The sequence below is a fragment of the Chlorocebus sabaeus genome, chromosome 5, assembly GCF_047675955.1.
Source record: "Chlorocebus sabaeus isolate Y175 chromosome 5, mChlSab1.0.hap1, whole genome shotgun sequence".
Classification (NCBI taxonomy): domain Eukaryota; kingdom Metazoa; phylum Chordata; class Mammalia; order Primates; family Cercopithecidae; genus Chlorocebus; species Chlorocebus sabaeus.
This window is the reverse complement of record NC_132908.1, coordinates 64,452,287-64,476,789: the sequence shown is the minus strand read 5'-3', so window position 1 is coordinate 64,476,789 and position 24,503 is coordinate 64,452,287. Positions and strand designations below refer to the sequence as shown.

Here is a 24,503-nt window from a genome sequence, read left to right as displayed (position 1 = left end):
CAGCTGTGGCCAGCCTTGGGTGCTGGCTGGTCTCCATCATTTGTTTGCTTTCTCTGCCCCATGCTGCTCCAGCTGACCACCCCAAATACTGAGCTGCACCATCCCGTGCCATCCTTCGTTACCCAGGGAGCAAAGAGCTGCGCCAGTGTGCAGAGGGCTGCCTGCCTGCCCCTGCCCACCCTCGCCCTAGCATCTGGAATGAGCCACCTGCATCCACACAGGTGTTTCCTGTGCTCCTTCCTGTTGCCGTTTTTTCTGCTCAGCTTGGCTTCCCCAGCAGGTGGTTAAGGCCCCAGCCAAACCTCTTCATATCTAGCTCTAAAACACTTGGGGGCAGGGCTCCCCGGGGATCTGGGTCACCCTCCAGGGGACTGTTGGCACTTCACTGGCTCTTCCTGAGGGGCAGGCTCCCCAACGTGACATGTCCTGCACAGGCCAAGCTGCTGCCACAAGCACTGGGACATCAGAGTGGCCTCAATGAGTTGGGGAGGTGCTGCCTGTGCATGATCTCCTTGCCCCTGGATACTGGAAGTGCTGAGGGAGAGGGGAAGGGTGGAGAGCCTGTTTCTCTAGCCACGGGTGTGGGCCTCCCTCAGCCCCTCCTTAGAACAGTCCTGCCATCCTGAAGTCCCATCCCACCCTCCAGTTCCTCACACAGGACTCAGCCTTCTGGGGTTAACACATTCACTGGCCAGGCAGCTCTGGGGCGAGGTGAGGCAGGGCAAAGGCAAGCCCTCCCCTGGGATCTCTGCTTCCTGAAGCAGCACAGGTTGGCTGGCTGTTGGGGATCACAGAGTTCAGGCAGGTTTGTTATTACAGAGGGGGAGACAGCTGGGGAGGGAAGGGACTTGCTGTCTTGGGTCACAGGGTAGCCATCCAGCTCTTCTGCCTCCCAGGTCCCAGCTCTTCCCCTCTGCAAGGAGCTCCTCTCCCCTGCCACCCAGCCTCAAGGAACTCCTTCAGCCCCCTCTGCAGAAAGCTGCCCAGGCTGCAGAAGACCCAAACCTGGCATCTGCTGATGTAGATCTGCTGCCCCCTGGTGGGCAGAAGCTCCAGCCACGCCGTGCCTCCTTTCCCTTCCTGTTTTTCCTTTCCCTTCCCCTTTGCTCCCAGGCCACAGCCTGGGATTGGCACCTTTTGGTGTTTTCTGGGCCAGCTACAGTTTAGCTCCACCTTGGGCCATAGTTCCCAGGCCCAGGGTAGGCCCCACCTGTAGGCTGAACCACCCTTTTCCCCTGCTGTCTTCTCCAAGCCCAGTTCCAGCCTCTGGGCTTTCTTCCACCTGGATTTCCAGGGCAAGTGCACATGGCACTGTCACAGCTGCAGTGTGGACACACCAGTGTCAGGCAGGGCCACAGCCAGAGGGTGTTGGAGCAGAGGGTCAGGAGTGTACCAGGCCATGTAGGAAAGGCATTTTGCTTTTTTATTTTCTGTAAAACTCTGTAAATAAAATACAAAATCAAGGGATGTGGCTGGGCAGAGGCAGGGTGGCCAAGCCCTGGACACTGATTTGTGGCAAGGGATGTGCTGAGCCTAGGCTGGGAGGCACTTGACTGCAGGCACTGACTCTCCAACCCCAGGGGCAACAGAAGAATATATTAGATTTTCATTGCTAGGAATCTGTGGGGGAGGGGTATCTGGAGCCAGCCCTTACCCTCCCTGCCAGTGCCTGGTGAGCCCTGAAAGTACGGGGAAGGGGCGCCAGGAACCCGTGGGTGAATAGCTTAGAATGCTGTGCTCGCCATGCTGCCAGGCCCAAAGATGCGGGGCAGGGCGTCCAGGGACTCCTCTAGCCGTCGATGGGCAGACTGTCCCTCTTCTCCTGTAATAAGTGAGGATGGCGTCAGGGGTGGCTCTAGCCCCATCCCACTCTCCCACCCCTGGCGCCATCTCTCCTACCCCCATCAGCCAAGATGTTCCAGAACTCCACCCATCTCTCCTACCCCCCAGCCTCACCACACTGCTGTAGGCTCTGCCGGGCAGCTTCCCTCACAGCTTCTGTGTCAGTTTGGCAGAGGTACACCAGGGGCTCAATGCCCTCGGGAGCCTGTCAGGGGAGGGAGCATTGAGTTGGGCCCAGGGGAACAGATGGGAGGGGCTCAGGGGTGGGGGTGCCGGAAGGGGACAGAAGAGTGGGAGGGTTGGCAGGGGTCACCTTGATGCAGCCTAGGGCCAGGCAGCCAGCCACTCGAGTCTGCACGTCCTCATCCTCCAGCTGGTCCAGAAAGCACAGGAGGGCCTGTGGAAGGGTGGGAGGACAGACTTAGCCAGATGCTGGGAGCCCAGGACTCCAGCCCTCGCCCTCAAGGGAGCCCTGTCCAACTTACCCTCTCCCGGAAGGCAGGGCCCAGTGACAGGCTCCGGAGCTGGGTGCTGACAGCAGCCATCACCTTGTTGTTGCCATGGACGAGCAGGGAGCTGAGGGCCCGCAGCCCATCCCTTCGCAGACGCCCCTCGGGCGCCAATCTCAGGGCCTTCAGCACAACAGCCTGGTCATCTGAGTTCAGATTCCGCACAAGTAGCACTGAAAAAAGGGGATATGGTGGGTGGATGGGCAAGGTGGCAGGGTGAGGAGCTCCCGAGGGTGGACTCATGTCCTCAGATCCAAAGAGTCAGGCCACTTTGTGATCAGGGCCACCGCCTCACCCTCCTCGGCAGTCTCGGTCACGTAGGCCTCCATGGTGGGGCTGTCCAAGGTTTCCACAAAACTCCAGAACTGGAAGACCGTGAGCTGCTCTCCAGGCCCTGGCTGGGGCCTTCTGGGCAGCTTCTGCCCCAGGGCATCCTCCAGGAACTTCACACAAACTGCAGGAGGCAGTAGCATGGGCCTCAGAGTTTGGGTGAACACAGGTTTTTAGAGGGGAGAGATGCTCCTATCCCAGGCTCAGGTCTAGGGGCCCTCTGTTCAAACCCCACCCATCTGGGTCCTTCTGCTTTAAGGCCCAAGTCTTTGCTGGTCTTCTCGGTGCCCAGTTCTGTGTGGACTGACCTGGCTTCCCCGAGCTTCCTGTCACTGGGAATCTGAGCAAGGGTAGAAGGAGGAGGCAGCCCACTCACCAGCCTCAGCCAAGCCTGGCTGGCGCAGGGAGAGGCGGGCACCATACTGGTTGCAGAAGGTGAGAAGCACCCGCTCCACTGGGCAGAGGAAGCAGCTGAGTCTCTCTGTGCACTGGTCCCAGAAGGTCAAGAAGCCAGGCCGAGAGGCTGAGAACTGCACCACTGTGAGGGCGTGAGGGAAACTGTCAGCAATAGAGCAGGCGGGTGAGTAGAGAGCATGCAGATGGTGGTAGGCTAAGGTACGAGCTTCAAGGCAGATGGCAGAGCCCCAACCCACTGGGCCTTTACCTTCCTGGGCAGAGCTGGCCGGGATCTCCCACCGCCTGCTGAACTCACATACTGCCTCCAGCACTCGGGCTTCCCGCAGCAGCCGCTCCAGGGCCCATGCCTCCTGACATCGCAGAGGCCCAAATGTGCCCAGTTTCTGGAGAATATGGATGGCCAAGTAGCTCAGGCATCAGGGTAGGGCTTGAGAGGATCGTGCTCAGGGACAAGTCCCTCCCCACTGGGGGAGGTTGGGGCTACAGAGTTGGAAGATACTCCACTCAGCAAGGGCCAGATGCCAAGGGCCCTGAGGCACTGGGTGTGGCACTCAGAGGAGGTATAGAGGACCAGGATTGAAGGACAGGACTCCCTGGGGTTAGAGGTTACAAGGGAAGGGTGGGGGAACACCATCAGCCTCACCAGCAGGAGGCGACTGCAGTGGTACAGGTGCCGGACCAAGGCAGTGTCCAGAGCTGGACACCCCGTGCTGAGGGGGCGGGCACTGGGTGAGTCTATGCTGTCCTCAGCCCCAGCCTCTGGGCTGCTTGGAGGCCTGAGGGAAAAATGGGGTCAACCACCCCAGAGGCACACATCACCACCTGGTCACCAGCGTTTATTTTTATTAAGCTTCCCCCATCCCAGAAAGGAAGATGATGATGCACTGACAGCAGACAGTTGGGTAAGTTCGTGGAGGATTTCTAGAAGGAGGAAGGAGCTGGGATCAGCTGGTGGTAGAAGGGATTTCTGGAGTCAGTCTGTTCCATGCTACCTCCAGCTGGGACCACTGGGGATGGCATGGGTAGGAGTAGGCTGCAGGCGGGATGGTTTATGACAAATGGACTGCAAAGGGTGCAGGGCATGGTGCTGTAGCCTGGGGAACAGCAGAGGGAGGAGGGACCTGGCACAACTCTCAACTGGGAACCAGCAAAGGCCACTCCAGGACTGACAGTTGAGGGGCGAGGGCCTCTGGGAGAGTTGGGGTCAAGAAGGAGTGGAGCAGTGCTGGGGTCCCAGGGAGCAAGGCATTGAGAGAGCTTCTTCAAAGGGCAGGTCCAAGGTGAGGCCAAGGGGAAGAGGAGGGGCTGGAGGCACCCAAGCTGATGGGGCCTGGAAGAGGAGGCAGACATTGCTGAGATGAGGAGGGCGGTCAGAAGCACTGGGGGGATACGTAGGGTTGGAGACATGCGCATGAAGGACATGGGGGGGGTGGACACAGGTGCACCTGCCAGCGACTCAGTCCTCATGTGCTCCACCTAACCCTGCCTCACCTGTCCTCCCCTTTGACTTTCTCCCAATTCACCTGTTCCACCTTCCCCTGGTCCTACCTCACCTTTTCCCTCTCACTGAGCCTCACACCCATCTTGCCTAGCCCCCTCACCTGTCCCCAGGAACATCATTGTCTTCATCTTCGTCTTCATTGAGGAAGCTGAAGCTCTCCAAGGCATGCTCCACGGTGATGCTGAGACTGGAGGCCCGGCTTCGAGTCAGACCTTGTCTCTGCTGAGGTTGTGAAGGGCGTCAGAGCAGCTGCCACCCCCTGGCTGCCCTCTTGGTTGCCCTAGCCCAGCCCAGCCCTCCTCACCATGAGCAGACTCTCTAGTCGGGTCACCTCCTGCTCCAGGCCCTGCAGCTCAGGAAACTGGCCACGGTAGTCATCCAGGGCAGCCATTAGGGCCCCCAGTGCCTCCTCCAGGATCTTGTCCCCAGACCCTCCGGCTGCCCCTGGGACTGGGGTCTGGATAGCCATGGCCAGGCTAAGGTCTGAATGCTGGGGTGCAGGGGTTGGGGGTGAGGGAGTGGGGCTTAGACTCTGAACCATAGACTCTGGGGGATCTGGGGCAGGGCTTATGAGGAGTTTCCTACTGGAATGGGCAGGACTTGGGTGGGAGGTGCTGGGGGCTATAGGGTCTGCCTGAGTGCAGGAATTAGAGGCTGGGGGGCTACAGGGAAGGGAGTCGGTGGCTGGGAGGGTGGGGTCTGAGTGTTTGGAGGGGCTGGAGAGGGTAACAAGTTCTGGAGAAGTAGAAGGACTTATAAGGGTGGGCTTTGTGGCAGTCTGGACTAGGCCCATAGCACTGGGGTTAGGACTTGTAGTGGTGGGAGGTGACATCCTGGTTTTATGGGTGGGACTTGTGGGGGTATGGGTGGGACTTATAGTGGTAGGAGTTGACATCCTGGTTTTATGGGTAGGACTTGTGGGGGTATGGGTGGGGCTTGGCATGGTATGGGTGTGGCTTGTGGTAGTCTGGACTGGGCCTATGATATTGACGGTAGGGCCTGTAGTACTAAGGGTAGAGATTATGGGCTTGTGGGTGGAGCCTGTAGTAGTGTGAGTGAGGGGGCTTTGAATGGCACTACAGGTGGAGCCTGTAGTGGTGTGAGTGGGGCCTGGCAGTTCTGAAGGGCCAGAGTCTGTGGCCTTATAAACTGAGTCTAGGTGTGCAGATGGGGCAGGGTCTGTAGATGTGGGGACAGAGCCTGTTGTACCGAGGGTGGAGCTTGTGGCAGAGTGGCCAGGGTCCAGGGTCGGAGGAACAGGACTGGGGTGCTCTCCATGGGTGGGAGCTGGGTGTGTAGGTGGGCTAGGTCCCCAGGCTAGGCTTTCTGGGCCAGTGGCCTCCACTGAAGCCTCAGCCAAGGCAGCGTCTACACTAGCCTCACTGATGTGGCTAAGAGTCCGACTGTAGGGTGCATGCCCATTTGCCAGGACTGGGGCCACGGCCCCCTCCTCATCCAGGGGACCAGAGCTGGGGGTCTCAGGCCTACGGAAGGCAACTTGGATGGGAAGGAGTTCAGGCTGCTGCACCAGGGGCCTAGGGGCTGATGAGTGGCGGGCAGTGCCTGAGAGCTGTGGGCTGGATGAGTCGTCTGAAGATTCGGATGACAGGGACCATGCTGTCCCATTCTCCAGCTCCTCCTGCCGTCGCAGCATGTTCTGAGAAAGAGGAAAGGGCATGTCAGAACCACCCCCAGGGAGCCTCTGGGGAATGGCAAGGCCTGAACCTGGGCTATGACTCACATAGAAGGCCTGTTCCCGAAGTGAGGGTGTGTCCGGTGGGCTCTGGCTATAGGTGGAGAAGCGCTTGGTGACTGTGGAGGCCTTGTTGACAGAAGCAGCGGCTGAGGGCTGGTCATCCTTGTCGAAGGGGCTGGGAAGGGAAGAGGCTGTTGGCAGGTGCCACAGCCCTCCTGGCCCTCCCCCAAGCCCCTCAGCCCCACCAACCTCCATGTGACTTCCAGGCTGAGCTTGATGGTGCCAAGGTCATTGATATCCACAGCCACAACCTGGGGCAGGGCGGCAAACAGGTCCTTGGTCTCACAGGAGACACTGCCCACAACCACATGGTTGGCCAGGCCCTTCACTTCTGTCACCTGTAGCCAAGAGTGCATGGTGGGGTCACAAGGGTGCAGGGGCTATGAGATCATGGGCAATCTGAGGTCTGAATTTGCATAGAACTTATAAAATGGTCATGGGAGGCTGAGGCGGGAGGATCACTTAAGACCAGGAGTTCAAAACCAGCCTGGGCAACATGGCAAGACTGTCTCAAAAAAAAAAAAAAAAAAAAAAAAAAAAAATTCAGCCAGGCATGGTGGTGCACTTGTAGTCCCAGCTACTTGGGAGATTGAAGTGGGAGGATGGGTTGAGCCCAGGAGTTTGAGGCTGCAGTGAGGTATGATTGCACTGCTGCACTCCAGCCTGGGTGACAGAGTGAGACCTGCCATCTCCTAGATAGACAGATAGATAGATAGATAGATAGATAGATAGATAGATAGATAGATAGATGCTCATGGAGCCATTGATGCTTGAAGCAGCCTGGGAGCATGGGAATCACAGAGGTCTGCATGGTAGGGTCACTGAGGTCATAGAGGTCACAGCCTCATGGGAGCTAGCTTAGGAGGCCAAATATTCACAGGGTCAGAAGATCATGAGGCGGTCACAGGGTCAGGAGGCCATGATGTCCTAAGAGTCACAAAGATTGTTCCTCTCAGGGCCACAGAGATCATGAAGGTCATGGGATATCTTCCCAGGGCTATGGAGCCATGAGGGGATTACAGGAGTAAGGGACTCAGGATAATGGGGGTCACAAGGGGTTTACAGGACCATGGTGGCCTGTTGTCCTGGGCAGAGACATCACCTTGATAGACAGAAATTCCGTGAGCAGTGGGAGAAAGATGGTTTCTTCACTGTCCCACACCTGCTTTCCACTACCCTCAATTCGGCCCCGTAGTTTCCAGCGCTGACGCCCATATTTCATGCAGATCTGGGGGAACAGGCGGGATGAGGCAGCCTAGGTGTTGGGACCCTACCAACCCAGCCTTTCCCTGCACATTCTCATACCTCATATTGATCGCCTACACACAGCCTGGCGAAGCCAGCCAGCCCTGGGAGTTGGTGGAGAAGGGGAGAAGTCGGTGAGCCATATTGGGGGTCTTCAGCATACTCCCTCCGGCCTCCCGCCTGCCCCCACAACTCAGTACCTTTCATTCGGAGATGAAACTCGCCCAGCTGTGCCTCCAGCTCGCTCTCCAGCAGACACATGCTCTGGGAGGGAGGGGCAGGGACAGGAGGGGGTCAAGAGCCAGCCACTAGCCCTGCCACACCCTGTGCCTCTGCCTTGTGGGCACCCATCCCTCACCTCCGTGTACTCGCGATGCCCCCGAGTGGCCTCTGCTAGGCTGTCCCGGGCCTCTCGGCTCCCCGGGGACCCAGTGGTGTAGGCACGGACCATGTTGTAGGCACCATCCCGGAGACGCCGCTGGACACAGTATGCCTCATACAGCTCGTCGATCTGGGAAGGTGAGTGGCATGACAGTAGGGGGACTGAGACTCACCTCTGGGTTTACTCACCTTTGGGGTTGCTCACCCTGGGCCTAGCACTGCCCCTCTTCTCCCTATGATATCCAACCCCCCACCCACCCTGCACACATGCTGCACTTGTACCTTGCTGGCATGGAACTCCAGTCGTCGCAGGAAGCGTTCAATGGACTTGACTTGCTGGAGAAGAGGTGGGTCAGGAGGGGCCTGAGGCCCAGGGCCCTTACCCTCCCTGTGAGCCAACCCCTTCCAGTACCATTCCAAGCATACTCACCTTGTCCAGATCATACAGGAAGCCCTGCAGGGAGTGGGGAGAAGGGGCAAATATTTAGGAGGGATGAGGAGGACTCCAGCAGAGGCACTCAGACTCATCACAGCTCCCCTCTCTCACACCACAGTCCACAAGCACTCCCATCACAGTAGCAACTGATGCCCCTTCATGCTGGCCTAGCCCTTGGTGGATGGATGCCGGTAGCACAGATCTGGTCCCTTCAACCCCCTCCAGGACCTCTCCCCCCACCTCTTCCCTGGGATTCCTTTTCCTGCAGGCCCCTGGAGAGAGCTCTGTGCTTCCTTGGGCAAGGTTCCCTCTGCAGGGAACTCCCATCAAGACCCGATAGAAGTGTTCCCTCCTCCGGGAAGCCGGTCTTCCCAAGAAGCACCATGCAGCAGTACCACTGCTCAATACCAATGGCAGCAGATACAGTCCATGTCTGTAGGGGTCCCACCTACCCCACTGGAAGCTCCTGGAGCAGGTACTGAGCCCCAAGCAGAAAGTATGCACAGCAAAGTTTGGGGATAGAAAAGCCCTCAGCCTTTCCTGATATCCCCTTTTCTACTCACACCTGAACCAGATCACTTCAGAAAATAACCCAGATATCACCCAGGGCTGGCATTGCCCAGCCCTCCACACCAAAGAGGCAAAGGGCATCCCTACCTCCCGCCACTCACCAAGCGGGAATTCCTCTTGGACTCCCTTATCTGCCCCTGGAGTTTCTCCTGCTCCTGCTGGTGCACTTCCAAGTAGGCCCTGAGGAAAGGGGCGACCACAAGAATGAACTCAGTTCTCCAGCCTCATGCTGCCCAGGGTGCACACAGCAGGGAGAGGGCATGGGCTGGAGAAGGTTCCCGCTAGCAGGAGGCGGACTTGGGGAGGGATCCCGGGACAGGGCTGGGAAGAGAGGAGCTGCTCACGTCAGGCCCCGCTTCAGCGCCGCATACACCAGGTCCAGCCGCTCGGGTTGCGGCACCTTGGCGGCTGGATGAGCCACGGAAAACATCCTGGACACTCGGGAGAGCGCGGGGGGCTTCCGTGGGGGCCCCGGCGGGCTGAAGACCGGGAAGCTCCTGAAGGAGAGGCTGTCCTCAGAAAGAGGAGAGCATAAGTCCCCCAGACCCTCACTACGCACCCCCAGATCCTCACTAGCGCCCAGTCCCAGCCCCATCTGACGCCCTTTGACCCCACCAACCCTGCGAGGCCGCGTACCTGGGCCCCCGCTCGTGGCTGCCTAGGACGCCTGCGAAGGACTGGCTCCTACTGACCCGGGCGCTGAGCAGGCGGCGCTGCGGCCGCACCGACAGGGACATCATAGAGTGAGTCCGCGCGGGGCTCCCTGCGGGGGATCGGGGGGGGGTGTCCAGTACCAGTAGGATCCCCGAAGCCCTCTCCCCACAGCTGGAATCCAGGGCTGGCGCAGGTCTTTCCTGTCGCTAGGCACAGCTGCCCCAGCGGGCTCCGGCCGGGTCCTCCTAGTCCCGCCGACCCGGGCGCTAATGACAGGCCAGCCGCAGGCGACTCGGTCTCGGACTCAGCGTGGCCTCGGCTCGGCCCCCACTTCCTGCCGAGGTGCGGGCTCCGCCCGCCGCGGGGCAGGAAGGGGGGTCGCGCGGGGACCCTCCTCTGGCTGGGAAGGGGCAGGAAAGAGGCGGCTCGCGGGAAGAATGTGCGGAAGCGCCTGTTTACCCGGGGGCGGGGCGGCCTCCCCAGCCCTGCCCCCGACGCCCCCCCCCCCAGGGCACCCGGAGCTCGGGCGCCCCCACCCCAGGAGGCAGAGGAGGTCACGGGGCGGGGCAGGGCGCACGCTCGGAGCTCTGCGGAGCTGCCCGACAGGCCCAGCCGGTGCGGGTTTGTTGCCTGCCCCCTGCCCGCCAGCGTGACCTGCTCCCCCCAGCCCCCACCGGCCCCGGCGTCCCGGCGCCCTCCCGGCCGGGGGATTCCCAGAGCTGGGCGCGATGCCGAGAAGGGCCCCGCCCCCTCCTCTTTCATGCGGGTCCCACCTGGAAACTGAGTCACGGACGTGCGCCTCCACCCCGGCCTCGGCGGGGAGAGCTCCTCGGCAGACCCCCACCCCGCTTCGGCGAAACACGCACTCCTGGGCCCCGAACCCGGCCTGCGCCCCCTGGGGCCAGTCCCTGAGCTTTCGAAGCCCCGAGCCGGGTCCTACCTCTCTTCTTGGTGTTCATGGTGGGTCTGGGACGGCCCCCGACCCGCGCTCGCCCACCGCGGACCCTGCAGCCCTGGCCACTTGGAGACGCCCGGCTGGGCTCCCGGCTCGCTCCCAGCGGCTCTGGCTCGGCTTCGGCTCCTCCCGGCGCCGCCCCCCGCCCAGTTCCTGCCGCCTGACTCAGCCCGCCTGGATGGGGCGGAACCGGTGACTGGGGTTCCCCTCGGGGAGGGGACCGACGGGGGAGGGGGGGGTCTTCTCGGCTGGGGTCAGTAATGTGCGTAAAGGGATTTGAGCATGGGGATGAATATGGAGGGATAGAATGAAGGCGCTAAGTGGAGGAAGTATCGGACATTAGAGTAGGGGCCTTAAAGAGTCGCTGTCGAGGCCGGGCGCAGTGGCTCATGCCTGTAATCCCAGCACTTTGGGAGGCTGAGGCGGGCGGATCACGAGGTCAGGAGTTCGAGACCAGCCTGGCCAACATGACAAAACCCCCATCTCTACTAAAAATACAAAAATTAGCCAGGCATGAAGGCGCACACCTGTAATCTCAGCTACGCAGGAGGCTGAGGCAGGAGAATCGCTTGAACCCGGGAGGTGGCGCCACTGCACTCCAGCCTGGGCGACAGAGCAATACTCCATCCCCCCCCCAAAAAAGAGTTGCTGTTGAGCAGTGCTAAGGCTGAACACACAGAGGGTTGAGAGCTGGGGTTCTAAGTGTGCGAAGATGGATAGTAGGGGGCTGAAGGGTGGAAGGATGGGCCAAGGGTGCTGATTGGAGGGGCTGTGCCAATGGAGGGAGGAGAGTTAGGGCACTGATCACCAGGGGACTGGGAGGCTGAGAAGAGAGGCTGAAAGTGTGGAACTAGATCCACCCCATAGTGTGTGCTGCTGCGCCAAGAGGGATGCAGAGAAGGAACTGGATGCAGAGTCCCACAGCCCCATGCACCACCCCACCCCTACTCCCACAGAGTGAGTGCTCAGTCTGAGCACTCCCCTCCTCCCAGGACCCAGGGGAAAGGATCAGGTCCGGCTGCCAGCCAGGGCCTCCTCCCTAGTCAAGCTGCATCCTAGGCTAATGTCCCATCCTTACTGCCCCCAGCTCACATGGGCCTCTCAGGTTCTGCGTTCCCATCCTGATCCCCATCCCCAGTGTCTCTTTGTTTTTTTTGTTTTTTGTTTTTTCTGGAGACAGAGTCTCGTGCTATCACCCAGACTGTAGTGCAGTGGCACGATCTCGGCTCACTGCAACCTCCGCCTCTCAGATTTAAATGATTCTCCTGCCTCAGGCTCCCAAGTAGCTGGTATTATAAGCACCCACCACTATGCCCGGCTAATGTTTGTATTTTTAGTAGAGACTGGGTTTCACCATGTTGGCCAGTCTGGTCCCGAACTCCTGACCTCAAGTGATCAGCCTGCCTCATTCTCCCAAAGTGCTGGGATTACAGGCATGAGCCACCATGCCCAGCCTATCTCTTCTTTGAATATCCCATGTCCACCTCTAGCCTGGATAGATGCCACCATGCCCATCCCTCCCCTGACCTTGGAGGGGCTGGATGCTCCCCCATCCCATAAACACTCTTGCTCCTTGAGGCTCAATTCTCCCATACTGTGCTTACTTTCTCCCCAAGAGTCTGGGTTGGGCCCAGGGGTCTGCATTTCCACAAGTTCCCCCTCCCCCCGACAGATTCAGATGCAAGAGGTCCAGGGACCTCAGTTTGAGACATGTTATTCTCCCCTCCTCGTTGAAGCCGAAGCCTGGGTACCCTGCACCCTACACTGGTGACCTGTGCATTTCCATGGATTGCCTGCTTAAAACTGGCCTCTCTGCTCCCTTCAGCCATCCCCAGCCTTATCACCTGCCTTTGGAATGCCCCTTTCCTAAACCACAACCACACTGATACAACCCTCAGGCTTTCCATCACCCCCACCTCAGCTGCCTTTTACCTGAGACCTCTGGCCCCTCGAGCTCTCGCTCATTTATTCACCTGTTCACTGAATGGCAACCCTGTGCCAAGCATGTGCCAGTCACTGGAGATACAGCCCAGAATTTCACAGACACCACCCTGTGCAGAGCTCACACAGTCCGCCTCTGCTTTCTTTTTTTCTCCCTCCTACCTTCTCTTCCCTACCTTCCCTGCATAGCCTCCTCCCCAGCCTGAATTCACAGCCACCATCCCATCACTCGCCGGCTGCAAGTATCCTCAGCACTGCCTGCCTTTCTCCCAGCTGGTAGAAACCAGCCCTGGGGAACCCAACTCCTGGTCTTCTCTACACCTGCACACAGGTTGGCAGGAGTTGCCAGAGGTCTTGGCACAGCAGCCTGGCTGGAATCACAGAGCAATCCTCAACCTTGGCCAGGCCCTCACCACCCACCTGGCAAATCCTCAAGTGTGACTCTAGTCTGCTTTCTCCTTTTGGGGTGTTTCAGACTTTCTCCACAAGTCTCAGACAAGCTCAAGTCACTCCCACATGAAAAATAAAAATGGGCTGGGTGCAGTGGCTCATGCATGTAATCTCAACACTTTGGGAGGCAGAGGCGGGTGGATCACTTGAGGTCAGGAGTCCGAGACCAGCTTGGCCAACATGGTGAAACCCCATCTCTGCTAAAAATACAAAAATTAGCTGGGCGTGGTTGTGCGCACCTATAGTGCCAGCTACCTGGGAAGCTGAGGCAGGAAAATCGCTTGAACCTGGGATGCAGAAGCTGCATAGAACTGATATTGTGCCACTGCACTCCAGGCTGGGTGACAGAGCGGGAGTCTGTCTCAAAAAAGAAAAAAAGAAAACCCTGGAAACTGTCCAGATACCTGTCAATGAATAATGGAATTACCACACAGCAAAAAGAATGAAAAATACACAGTGACATGCAACAATATGGGTGAATCTGAGAGCAAACCCAAGAGAGGACGAATGTATGATCCCCTTGATAATGAAGTTCAAAAGCAAGCAAAACTAATCTATCGTGATAGAAGTTAGCCTGGGAGTCTCCCTCCAGGTGTTGTGACTGAAGGGGCCACAATGAGTCTTCCAGGATGCTGGTAATGTCCTATTTCCTGCTCTGGGTTAAATTTCCTGATCCTATATGAGTGTGTTCTCTTATGAAAATGTACAGAGTTGTACACTTAGGACATACACACTTTTTGTGTGCCTATTATATTTCAATGTAAAATTGGTTATAAATAATTACAAAATGTTGGGCCAGTGCGGTGGCTCACGCCTGTAATCCCAGCACTTTGGGAGGCTGAGGCAGGTGGATCACTCAAGGCTAGGAGTTTGAGACCAGCCTGGCCAACATGGTGAAACCCTGACTCTATTAAAGATACAAAAATTAGCCAGGCATGGTGGCACGGCCTGTAGTCCCAGCTACTCGGGAGGCTGAGGCATGAGAATTGCTGAACCCAGGAGGCAGAGGTTTTAGTGAGCCAAGATCGCACTGTACTACAACCTGGGTGACAGAGCAAGATTCTTTCTTAAAAAAAAAAAAAAAAAAAAAAAAAAAATTACAAAAAAGAAATGACTCAGCCCAGTGCAGCGACTCATGCCTATAAGCCTAGTACTTTGGGAGGCTGAGGCAGGTGGATCACCTGAAGTAAAGAATTCGAGACCAGCCTGACCAACTTGGTGAAATCCCGTCTATACTAAAAAAAAAAAAAAAATTAACCAGCATGGTGGTGCATGACTATAACCCCAATTACTCAGAAGGCTGAGGCAGGAGAATTGCTTGAACCCGGGAGGTGGAGGTTGCAGTGAGCCAAGATGGCACCATTGCACTCCAGCCTGGGAGACAAGAGCAAAACTCTGTCTCAAAAAAAAAAAAAAAAAAAAAAAAAAAAAAGACTGCCCTGTGGACCTTCTGTCTTTCTCCAGCTACCGAATTCCTTATTCCATCTCTCTCCTCTCCTTTCAAAGCCAAGTGTCTTGAAGAGATGTCTACCTGCATTTTCTCATTACACCCGCCTGCTCCTCTTCCCACCCTGGTCCAGTTTTTGTACCTACCATTCCCCTGACTAGTCTGGACAAGGTCACCAGTGACCTCCCTTTTGCTGAACCCAGTGCCCATGTTTCATCCTTATCCTGCTTGATCTCAGCAAAACTTTGGACTTCGTGGCTCCTCTCCTCTTCTTTAAGCCCTTCCTTCCTCTGAATTTCAATAGGCAATACACTGGTTTTCTATCTACCTCTCTGGCTGCATATCTTACTTTCCCACAGAGGCCCCTTCTCTCCCCACATCCCTGAAAGGGCCTTATCCTCCCTGCCCTTGGGCTGTGCACAGCTCCTGCAGCTCAATGCCATCTAAATGTTGCCAGCTTCGTTATCTCTCCTTCACCCAAGCCACTCTTCTGAGCACCAGGCCTCTGTATCCAACTGCCCGCTTGCTGCCTCCCCAGATGCTGAGTGCACTGTCACAGTGCATGCTGGGTTTGAGGTTCCCAAACCAAATTCACCACTTTCCACCTCACTCTTCTCAGTCTCAACTTCTCCATGACACCTCACCATCTATGTACCCCATTGTTCAAGACAGAAACTAGGAGTCATCCTGGATGTCTCAGTTAGCCTCCATGGCCACTCAGTCATCCCCTCCTGCCAGGTCTGGCTCTTAAATCTCTCTGCAATCTGCCACCTCACCTCTACCCCTATAGCCATAATTCAGGTCCAAGCCATCACCAACTCTCCCCTCGAGCCCCACAGCTGGGCCTCTGATGAGTTAGAACCTTCCGGAGGGGCTCCCTGTCTCCACTCTAACCTGCAATCATCCATTTGTTATTCAGTAACAACACTGACCTTAAAATTCTAGCCACTTGGCAGTGCCAAAAACTGTCCTTTATTGAGAGCATTCTATATGCCAGGCATTGAGCTTAGCAAACATCATCTCATTTAATCCTGGCAACAGCCTTATGGGGGTAAGTCCTATTAGCCCCACTTCACATTTGAGAAACCTGAGGTTAACTGTGTGACCTTGGGCAAGACACTTATTCAGCCTTTTGGGCTTCAGACACCCATCTGTAAAAAGAGAACAATAATAATAACAACAGCTATTTCCCAAGGCTGCTGGGAGGATGAAACGAGATCGCCTCTCATGAGAATGTCCCTCTATAGGAAGTGTTTGGGGAAGGGAGAATTGTATGTGGGGTAGGGATGTTGAGGTAGACTCACTACCTAACTTTTTTTTTTTTTTGAGACGGAGTCTCGCTCTGTCACCCAGGCTGGAGTGCAGTGGCCAGATCTCAGCTTACTGCAAGGCACCCACCACCTCACCTGGCTAGTTTTTTTGTATTTTTTAGTAGAGATGGGGTTTCACCATGTTAGCCAGGATGGTCTCGATCTCCTGACCTCGTGATCCGCCCATCTCGGCCTCCCAAAGTGCTGGGATTACAGGCTTGAGCCACTGCGCCCAGCCTTTTTCTTTTTTTTTTTTTTTTTTTTTTTGAGACGGAGTCTCGCTCTGTCGCCCAGGCTGGAGTGCAATTGCGCAATCTCGGCTCACTGCAAGCTCCGCCTCCCGGGTTCACGCCATTCTCCTGCCTCAGCCTCCCGAGTAGCTGGGACTACAGGCGCCCGCCACTGCGCCCGGCTAATTTTTTTCTATTTTTAGTAGAGACGGGGTTTCACCATGGTCTCGATCTCCTGACCTTGTGATCCACCCGCCTCGGCCTCCCAAAGTGCTGGGATTACAGGCGTGAGCCACCGCGCCCGGCTTTCTTTTTTTTTTTTTTAGACAAGGTCTCACTCTGTCACCCAGGTCTCAGTGCAGTGGTGCATTCATAACTCACTGCAGCCTTAAACTCCTAGGCTCAAGCGATCTTACTGCCTTAGCCTCCCAAGTAGCTGGAACCACAGGCATATACCACCATGCTTAGCTAACATCTCACTGTGAACACACAACAAATACTAACTGCGGTTATTTTTAACAGTCACACAGCTACTAAGTGGCAAGACCGTGATTCAAACCCAGGCTGTCTGACCCCAGGACTCTAAATCTTTAATATCACTCTATTCAGACTGATGTGAAATAGCCACAGCCACTCTTGTCCCAGGGAGAAAGACTGGACTCTCTAACATGACCCACGAGGCCCTTCAGGATATATCCTGTCCCTCACATTCTTTCAACCACTCCTCCCCTCCCAGTCCCCTGCTTTCTCTGTTCCAGCAACTGAGACCCTCTCTCAGTATCTGCAAAGTTCTTCAGACTGTGACCAGCAGCCCCCATCACTCCTATTCCTTCTTCCCACTACTCAGCCCCAAGTCCCTCTCCTTCCTCGAGTCTACCCTATGACTTCTTCCTCCAGTAAGCAGGCCCTGGGTTGGTTCCCCCTTTTTGGCTTCCTCCCTCTGAACCCCAAAACCACATAACCCAGTTGTCAGTTCTCCTTTAGGGCCTGTCTTCCCACCAGACTGAACCTTGTGAGGCCTGGGGCATATCTGTTTGGCTCACTACAGCACTCTGGAGGCCCTGTAGCACCTGGGAGATGAAGGAGGGTGAGCAGTGGGGGAAACTGGGCTGCCTAGACACAGGAACAGCAGGTCCTGAGCTGTTTGTTAGTGGGGAGGATTTCAAGTCTGTGTCCACCCCAACTCCCCTACCCCACATAGTCAGTCTCCCTTCCCACTGACTGATGGTATCATATACCATCAGCAAGTGGGGCTCTGCTCCCTGGGATGGTGCACGGTGGGGGTCCCCTGGGATTCTGGACTTGGAAAAGGCTGACTGTTCCATCAGTTTTCTCTCTCTGGTTGGCCCTCTGCTGCCACCATCCCCCGATTCCCATAGGAACCAGGATGTCTAACTGTTGGTACAAATGACCCTCAGAATGTCCATCTGAGTGATCGCTTCGGGAGATGGGTGGGCAGGACTGCCCTTGCTGGGTAGGGAAAGAGTTGAACCCCTTGAGCTAAGGCAGAAGGGCCAACTCAACTGGTGGGGGACTGGCTGATAAGAGCCAGGGGACTCTCTGGGCTCATGTCAGCCCTATAGTCTGTTCCCAAGATGGGAAATAACCCAGATCCAAGGTTCCAAAGGGGCTTGCAGCACAGCCAGGTCAGGATGGCTGTGAGTGGAGTCCTGACCTGTGCGCATGGCCCCAGATCCTGCAGCCCCACTATACTTCCTACACACCAAGCTTGGCACACCTGGGTGCAGGGGAATATCCCACCACCTGGGCTGCCCAGCTCAGCACTGTGCCAGGCCAGCCGCCTCTCTGGGAGTCCCCAGGTCTAGCCCCGCTCCGCCCCGGGGCCGCCCCGACCGAGGTAAACAGAGGCTAAAAATAACCTGGGCAAGGGGGGCTGCAAGGGAGAAGGGGGTCCCCTCTGAGCCTGCCCCTGTCTCCAAGGCAACTGCCCCCAAACCTGGCGGCTGACGTCATCTCACAGCTGCCCAATCGTATAGGAGGGAGAGGGAGCGGCGCAGCCCCGGACCCCCCACCCCGGAACCGGGCGGAGGCTGTTGGGTGGCCTCACTTCCTGCCGGCCCCCTCCCTGGTCAGCTGGTTACATTCCCTGGCCCTGTGCTGGGAGCCGGGCGGCCTCCCCCGGGCCGGGCCTGGTCAGGGCTGAGTCCGAGCAGCGGTGGCAGAGGGGCCGCCGTGACTCACCCGCGCCCTCCCCGCCTGCTTCTCCCCAGCAGGACCCAGCCCGGAGTCCTGAGTCCTCCCCTCACCCACACCCAAACCCAGATCCCTGGGACTGCTCACCTTGCTCCTCTCTCCCGCCGCAGTCACAGGACCCAAGCCGGGGAGGGGGGTGGAAGAAGGAGCTATGCCAGTCCTCCTCGTCCCCCTGGAGTATTTTGTACCTCAGTCCCCAATTAACATCCCTCCCGTCCTTCTAATACCACGGAGGTGGGTGTCGCAGGGGCAAGGACTCAGATCTAATCCCTGCTTCTCCCAAACCAGCTGTGTGACCTTGAGAATACTACTAACCTCTCTGGGCCTGTTTCTGCATCTGCTAGATGGTCATAACCCTCCTCAGAAGCTGTGCCTTGGCCGAATGCGGCAGGCCCAGGGCGCGGCCCCGCAGATGGCAGCCAGGGCACAAGGATTGTTACATGAGGCTGCGCACAGTAGGTGCTGGGGCGGCCAGCCTGGACACGCGTTAGAACTGGCTGGGGAGGGTCGGTAGGGGAGGTGGGACTCAGGCCTCACCCTGGAGAGGAGGACAAAGGGTGCTGAAGCTGGATTGAATCCGACCTCTAGCCCTGGTGAGCAGCCCCTTGCCCAAACCAGTTCTGCAGAGTGCCCAGGCCCGGCTGTTGCAGGGACCTCGCACCAGCCTCCATTTCCAGGGAAAAGCTCTATTCCCCCACCAGGACAATCCTCTCCGGCTTAGGCTACGCCAGGTTTGGGCGGAGAACCCGGCTCCAGCCCAGGCTCGGTCACCTCGCGGCCGGCCACAAAGCCGCTTAGGCCGGCCCCTAGAGCTAGGAGGATTAGCTCAGCTCGTAGGCCTGCCCGCACCCTTCGTCGCCCCCTCCCCATTTCCAGCCCAGCCTCCCCTGCGGCGAAGGCAGCAAAGGCTCCCGGGGAGCGCGCGTGCCAGGGCCCAGGCCGGAGCCTTGAGCCCGCCCTCCGGCCTGGCCCACCCCAGCGCCCTGGGGCACCGGCTGCCAGGGCCCTGCCGTGGGAGGAAGGCGGCAGCGCCAGGCGCTGCAGGCCCGGAGGCGGCGGCTTTTGTGGGAGAAGTTCTCTGCGCCCGGGGAAGGCAGGAAAGACACGGCGCGGTCGGGGTCGGATGGATGGGGAGAGGTGGGACAGAGCCGCAGATCCTGGACCCACCGGGCGGCGCCAGCAGGGGAGGCACCAGAACCTCCGCGCCTGCCCCCCGCCCGGCTTGCAGCCCCGGAAACGGTGTGGACACTCACATGGCTGCGCTGGGCTGCGCGGACCTCGCGCTGTCCTTGCGCTCGGAGGTGCCCGGCCTGGTCGCACCACAGCTGCCGCTGTCGCCGCCGCCGGCGCCGGCCCCTCCCTCCGCCTGCCGCCCCGCCGCCCCTCCCCTGGCCCGCCGGGCCCCACCCCTGCGCTCCCGCGGCTCCCGCACCCCTGGAGACGCCCAGGGCTCGCTCCGCCCTCTCGGGTAACGGGGCAGGCCGGTGGCCCATGCAGCCCACCAGCTTGCAGGGAGGGCAGACCCTGGGGACGTGAGGGCGGCTTTCTGGGAACCTCACGCAGACCCTAAAACGGGGAGCGCCAGGGAGCCCCGCCTGCTTGTCCCCTCCCCAGATCCCTCGGGCTCTGGAGACCCTGCGGGCCCCCTGTCTGTGGCCACCTGAAACAGGTCCTGGAGCTGCTACTGCTGGCTTAGGTTGGTTGATGGAAAGGATCCAGGACTGTTTCGGTGAAGGCCTTGGGGAGTCCAGAAGCCTCCTGACACCTTCTGGGTCCAGACGCTGCCCTTCAGCCCTGCCATTTCAGCCAGCCTCAGCCTCTCCGCTGTAGAGGCAGGCCGCCCTTTCTGCCACTGTCTGGCTGGTAAGTCCAGGCTCATAGCCGGGTCATGCATTCCCCACTTATTGGGTACTGGTTTCCAGGCAGTCTTGAGGTGGGGACGCTGACAGGGTCCAGGTACAGAGCCATGTGTTGGCCAACCCAGTCCTTTCCAAAGCCGGGGCTGGAATGCTGGCCCTCCACACAGTGGGTAAAGGTGGGGCTGAGAGTCGACCCCATGTTGGGGTCAAAGGGCCAGTTCCACTCCCCCACCCCTCCCATCAATCGGACACCCCTGGCCCTTTCCAACCTGGACACCCCTGAGGCTTCTCCAGGCCTTGCACTCCCACAGCCCCTCATGTATGTCAGACCTACCCAGGAATGGTTTCAGGGACAGTAAGAGGTTCCTAAATATCTGTACCCTGCCACCACCAGTGTCCTGAGGGCTGTTTCTTTGTGTGTTTTGTTTGGTTGGTTTTGTTTGGTGGTTTGTGTTTTTTTTGTTTGTTTTTTTTTCTGAGATGGAGTCTCGCTGTTGCCCAGGCTGTAGTGCAGTGGCTCACTGCAAGCTCCACCTCCCAGGTTCATGCCATTCTCCTGCCTCAACCTCCTGAGTAGCTGGGACTACAGGCATCCGCACCACGCCCAGCTAATTTTTTTGTATTTTTAGTAGAGACGGGGTTTCACCATGTTAGCCAGGATGGTCTCGATCTCCTGACCTAGTGATCCGCCCGCCTCGGCCTCCCAAAGTGCTGGGATTACAGGCATGAGCCACCGCGACCGGCCTGTTTGGTCAGTTTTTTAGAGATGGGGTTTCTTCATGTTGCTCAGACTAGTCTCTAACTGGGCTCAAGTGATCCTCCCACCTCAGCCTCCAAAAGTGCTGGGATTACAGGCTTGAGCCACCTCTGCCTTGCAGTTCTCCATTCTCCAGCCCCTCCTCTTGGGCTTCCTTTGTAGTGCTCTTTTCTTTCTTTCTTTTTTGTTTTTCTTTTTAGGGGGTGGGGACGGAGTCTCCCTCTGTTGCCCAGGCTGGAGTGCAGTGATGCGATTTTAGTCGACTCACTGCAACCTCCACCTTCTAATTTTTATATTTCTGGAAGAGATGGCCCGGCTAATTTTTATATTTTTGGTACAGATGGTGTATTTTACCATGTTGGCCAGGCTGACCAACTCCTGGCCTCAAGTGATCCACCCGCCTCAGCCTCTCAAAGTGCTGGGATTACAGGCATGAACCACTGTGCCGGTCAGTGCCCTTTTCTCTGAAGTCCTTAAACCTGGGCATGACTTCCAGGGGCTGAGTTCTTCTCTTTATTCCCTCTACCCTAAAATATCATCCAGTCTCAGGGCTCCCATCCATTCATTGCTGACCGTCCCAAGCTTCCCTCTGTGCCCAGAGCCCTCTCCTGTTCCAGAGCCCTTGGCTGCTCTCTGGTTGACTCACCAGTCCTCATGATTGTCCCCATACCTGCAAAGTGCCAGTCTACCCAGGCATCCATTTGAGCCAGAGACTGGGGTTCTTTGGAATTCTCAAAGCTGGCACCAATTGGCCCCTGCCCCCCTAAAGTCACCTCTCAGCCAGGCATCCTCTGAGTACCTTCTTTGCAGACACCCTCTGTTCCAGCCTCCTATTGACTCCCTTCATACTGCTCACCATGGCTAGGCAGCAGCGTGCACACCATGTGTGCTCATGGGCCTGAGCCTGCCTGACTGTGTTGTCTCTAAGTAGTGTAGGGGTAGGAACCACAGAAGTCCTTATCATCACGGTCCCTGGCTCACGGTGGGAGTTCAAGAAATATTTGTCAAATGACCAAATAACTGAACGTGTGAATGTGTGAGCCCTTGGCATCCCCCTCTCCTGCCCTCACCTTCCTTCAGCGGCCCAGCCCTCTTGCTTCTTTCTCCTTAACATCTTTTGAATTAATTCCCTCCTAATACCATGCCCACCCACTCCAGTGGATAGTCCATACTTTGTGGTGGGGCCTCTGAGGCCCAGGAGATCTGGCCTCAGATGACCTCAACTCCTTATCTTGCACTTATTCTGCGGCCCCTGTGATCTGGCTTCTACTACACTCCCAGCCTGCAGCTCCCTGGATGCAGCCTCTACCCTCTGGCCTCTGCCTTTTTTCCCAGCTTGCCTTCTGCCTGGGATGCTTCTCCCCCTCATCCACTTGGAAAACAGCTCAGATGTCCCCTCCTCCAGGGAACCTGTGTCCTCTGAGCACCCATCATTGCCTATTGTCCTTGTCCATGGCCAGGCCTGTGACCACCAGGCCAGGCACAGATGGGGCTGCAGTGATTAAATGGAACACCTGGGAGTTCACCTGGCTCTTCCCCCACATCCAAGGGGCCTCAAGGTAAGGGCAGCATCCCTCCAAGGGTCACAGGGTGCTGGTGGCCTTCAAGGCCTCTCCCTAAAAATTTGGTGAGCTAAGCACAGGGGAGGACACAACTTGAAACCCACTTCACAGAGAAGACACCTGAAGCTCAGGGAAGGCAAGAACTTCCCACAGAAACTGTCACATTGTTGGGAAGGGCAGACTCTGAGCTCCAACTTGGCTCCCTGGGTCGCGGTCAGTTCGGCCCTGTTTGAATCAGGCATCATTTCCTGAGCCCCGTCCTCTGCCTGGGATTCAGCTGGGAGCTGTGGTGTGTGTAGAAGGGAATTATCAGCACTTCTAACCACTGGGAGATCACATTCTGAGGGGTGGACTCAGGCCTGAGAAAAATCCCTGGGACAGACAGCAGAGGGTGGTGAGAGCCGCAGTGAACCCCCAGTCCTCACACATGGCGCTGCTAGTTCCATTTTTGGAAGGAATGCAGTTCAAGTCCAAAACCCCAGAAAAACTGCGGCTTCCCCCACCCTCCAGCCCCCATGGATGACAACTCTCTGCTATGCAACGCCCCCCCATCCCAGCTTTCTGTGAACAGATAGAATAGAAGCTTGCCCTGGACTGTGCCTGGGGCCACATCATTCATTCATTTGCCAGATATACAGCAAGCATTTGTGGAATGTCGGTTGTGCCTGGGCCGCCCTGAGGGGACCAGAGGTGAGATCTCCCTAGTCCCTTCCCACAGGGCTCACAGTCAAAAAGAACAGGTATGTCCAAGTCTCTGCACCTCCCGAGTCCCCAGATGCTAAGAGAGTGTGTGTATGTGAGTGTGTGGGACTATGTCTGCGTGCACATGTGTGCTGGTTAGGAAGAGCTTTGTGGCCGGGCGCGGTGGCTCAAGCCTGTAATCCCAGCACTTTGGGAGGTCGAGACGGGCGGATCACGAGGTCAGGAGATCGAGACCATCCTGGCTAACACAGTGAAACCCCGTCTCTACTAAAAAATACAAAAAAAAAAAAAAAAAAACTAGCCGAGCGAGGTGGCAGGCGCCTGTAGTCCCAGCTACTTGGGAGGCTGAGGCAGGAGAATGGCGTAAACCCAGGAGGCGGAGCTTGCAGTGAGCCGAGATCCGACCACTGCACTCCAGCCTGGGCGACAGAGCACGACTCTGTCTCAAAAAAAAAAAAAAAAAAAAAAAAAGGAAGGGCTTTACAGAGAAGGGGCACTTAGTGTGACTAGTTGTTGGGGCTCCCTAGGCAGACAGTGGGTAGGTCCTGGGAGGAGCAGCTGAGGCTGGGGGGAGCAACAGAGTTTAAGCCACAGGAGGAAGGAGCAGCCTCTTTTGCTGGACCAGAGCAAAAGCTGGAGAATTGCGTGCAGGGCCTTGGGGCAGGCTGGGGAACAAGGATTTTACCCTTGGGGTGATAGGGAGCCTGGGCTTTAGGTTGGGGGATTTTGTGGTCATATCTGCGCTTTGCAAACGTCACTCAGGCACTGTGTGTGTATATGAGGGGAGGCAGGAGGCTGGTGCCATTTCCAGCCCAGTGGATGGTAGCCTGGGCCAGAGTGAGGGCAGTGGGGATGGAGAGAAGGAGACATTTAAGAGATGTTCAGGAGGCAGAATACAGAGCTTGGTGATTGAAGGGATGTGGAGTCTGGAGAGAGGGAGACATCCCAGATGAGGCAGCGACTTTGGGCCTGGGTGATGGGTGGATAGTGGGATAGTGGTGTTTTTTAATGAGGTGGGGAGGCCTGGAGGATCTGGTTAAGGGGAAGGTGATATGGTCAGTTTGGGCAGGTGGCATCTGAGGGATCTAGGGACCACCGAGGAGGAAGTGTCCAGAAGGCAGCTGGACAGGCAGGGAGAGGAGAGAGGGGTCTGAGCTGGAGACATCTTCTGAGGGGAACAGTGGTCGACTGGGTCACCAAGAGATCAAGTGAGGAAAGGCCCAAAGCACCATGGCCTGCTGGAGCACTTCAGTGCATGATGGGGCAAAGGCAGGCTTGGAGGAGGTAGGTATGAGGCTTGCGGGTATACTTGACCCACCACCAGCCTCCACACCCCTCCAGCTCCAGCCTGGACTCTACTTTCCTTTGTGTGTGTCAAAAGACAAGAGCCAGAGATGCTGCCCCACATTCAAGTCCTGGCTTTACCGCTCTCATC

General features: G+C 57.4%; 1 protein-coding gene across 6 annotated transcripts; it reads right to left on the bottom strand.

Annotated features, from left to right (window-relative positions):
* Nucleotides 1-1,402: 1,402 nt before the first annotated feature.
* On the bottom strand, nucleotides 1,403-19,548 carry RIPOR1 (RHO family interacting cell polarization regulator 1). 6 transcript variants are annotated; one of them, XM_007993951.3, is made up of 22 exons: nucleotides 19,442-19,548; nucleotides 9,624-9,750; nucleotides 9,332-9,496; nucleotides 9,089-9,167; nucleotides 8,412-8,435; nucleotides 8,264-8,317; nucleotides 7,959-8,111; nucleotides 7,801-7,864; nucleotides 7,661-7,704; nucleotides 7,458-7,583; nucleotides 6,545-6,693; nucleotides 6,341-6,470; nucleotides 4,904-6,256; nucleotides 4,700-4,821; nucleotides 3,742-3,874; nucleotides 3,346-3,481; nucleotides 3,058-3,219; nucleotides 2,647-2,805; nucleotides 2,328-2,524; nucleotides 2,156-2,239; nucleotides 1,957-2,047; nucleotides 1,403-1,822 (listed from the first exon to the last, which is right to left on the bottom strand). In XM_007993951.3, exons 2-22 carry the CDS (start codon nucleotides 9,725-9,727, stop codon nucleotides 1,725-1,727), a joined length of 3,627 nt encoding a protein of 1,208 aa, XP_007992142.2. In that variant the 5' UTR covers nucleotides 9,728-9,750; nucleotides 19,442-19,548; the 3' UTR covers nucleotides 1,403-1,724. The 6 variants fall into 6 exon arrangements, with proteins under 6 accessions (XP_007992142.2, XP_007992143.2, XP_007992140.2 ...); XM_007993952.3 differs by lacking the exon at nucleotides 19,442-19,548 and adding an exon at nucleotides 18,276-19,079; XM_007993949.3 differs by lacking the exon at nucleotides 19,442-19,548 and adding an exon at nucleotides 10,582-10,970 and having other exon boundaries at nucleotides 4,700-4,818.
* Between the last annotated feature and the right edge of the window lie 4,955 nt (nucleotides 19,549-24,503).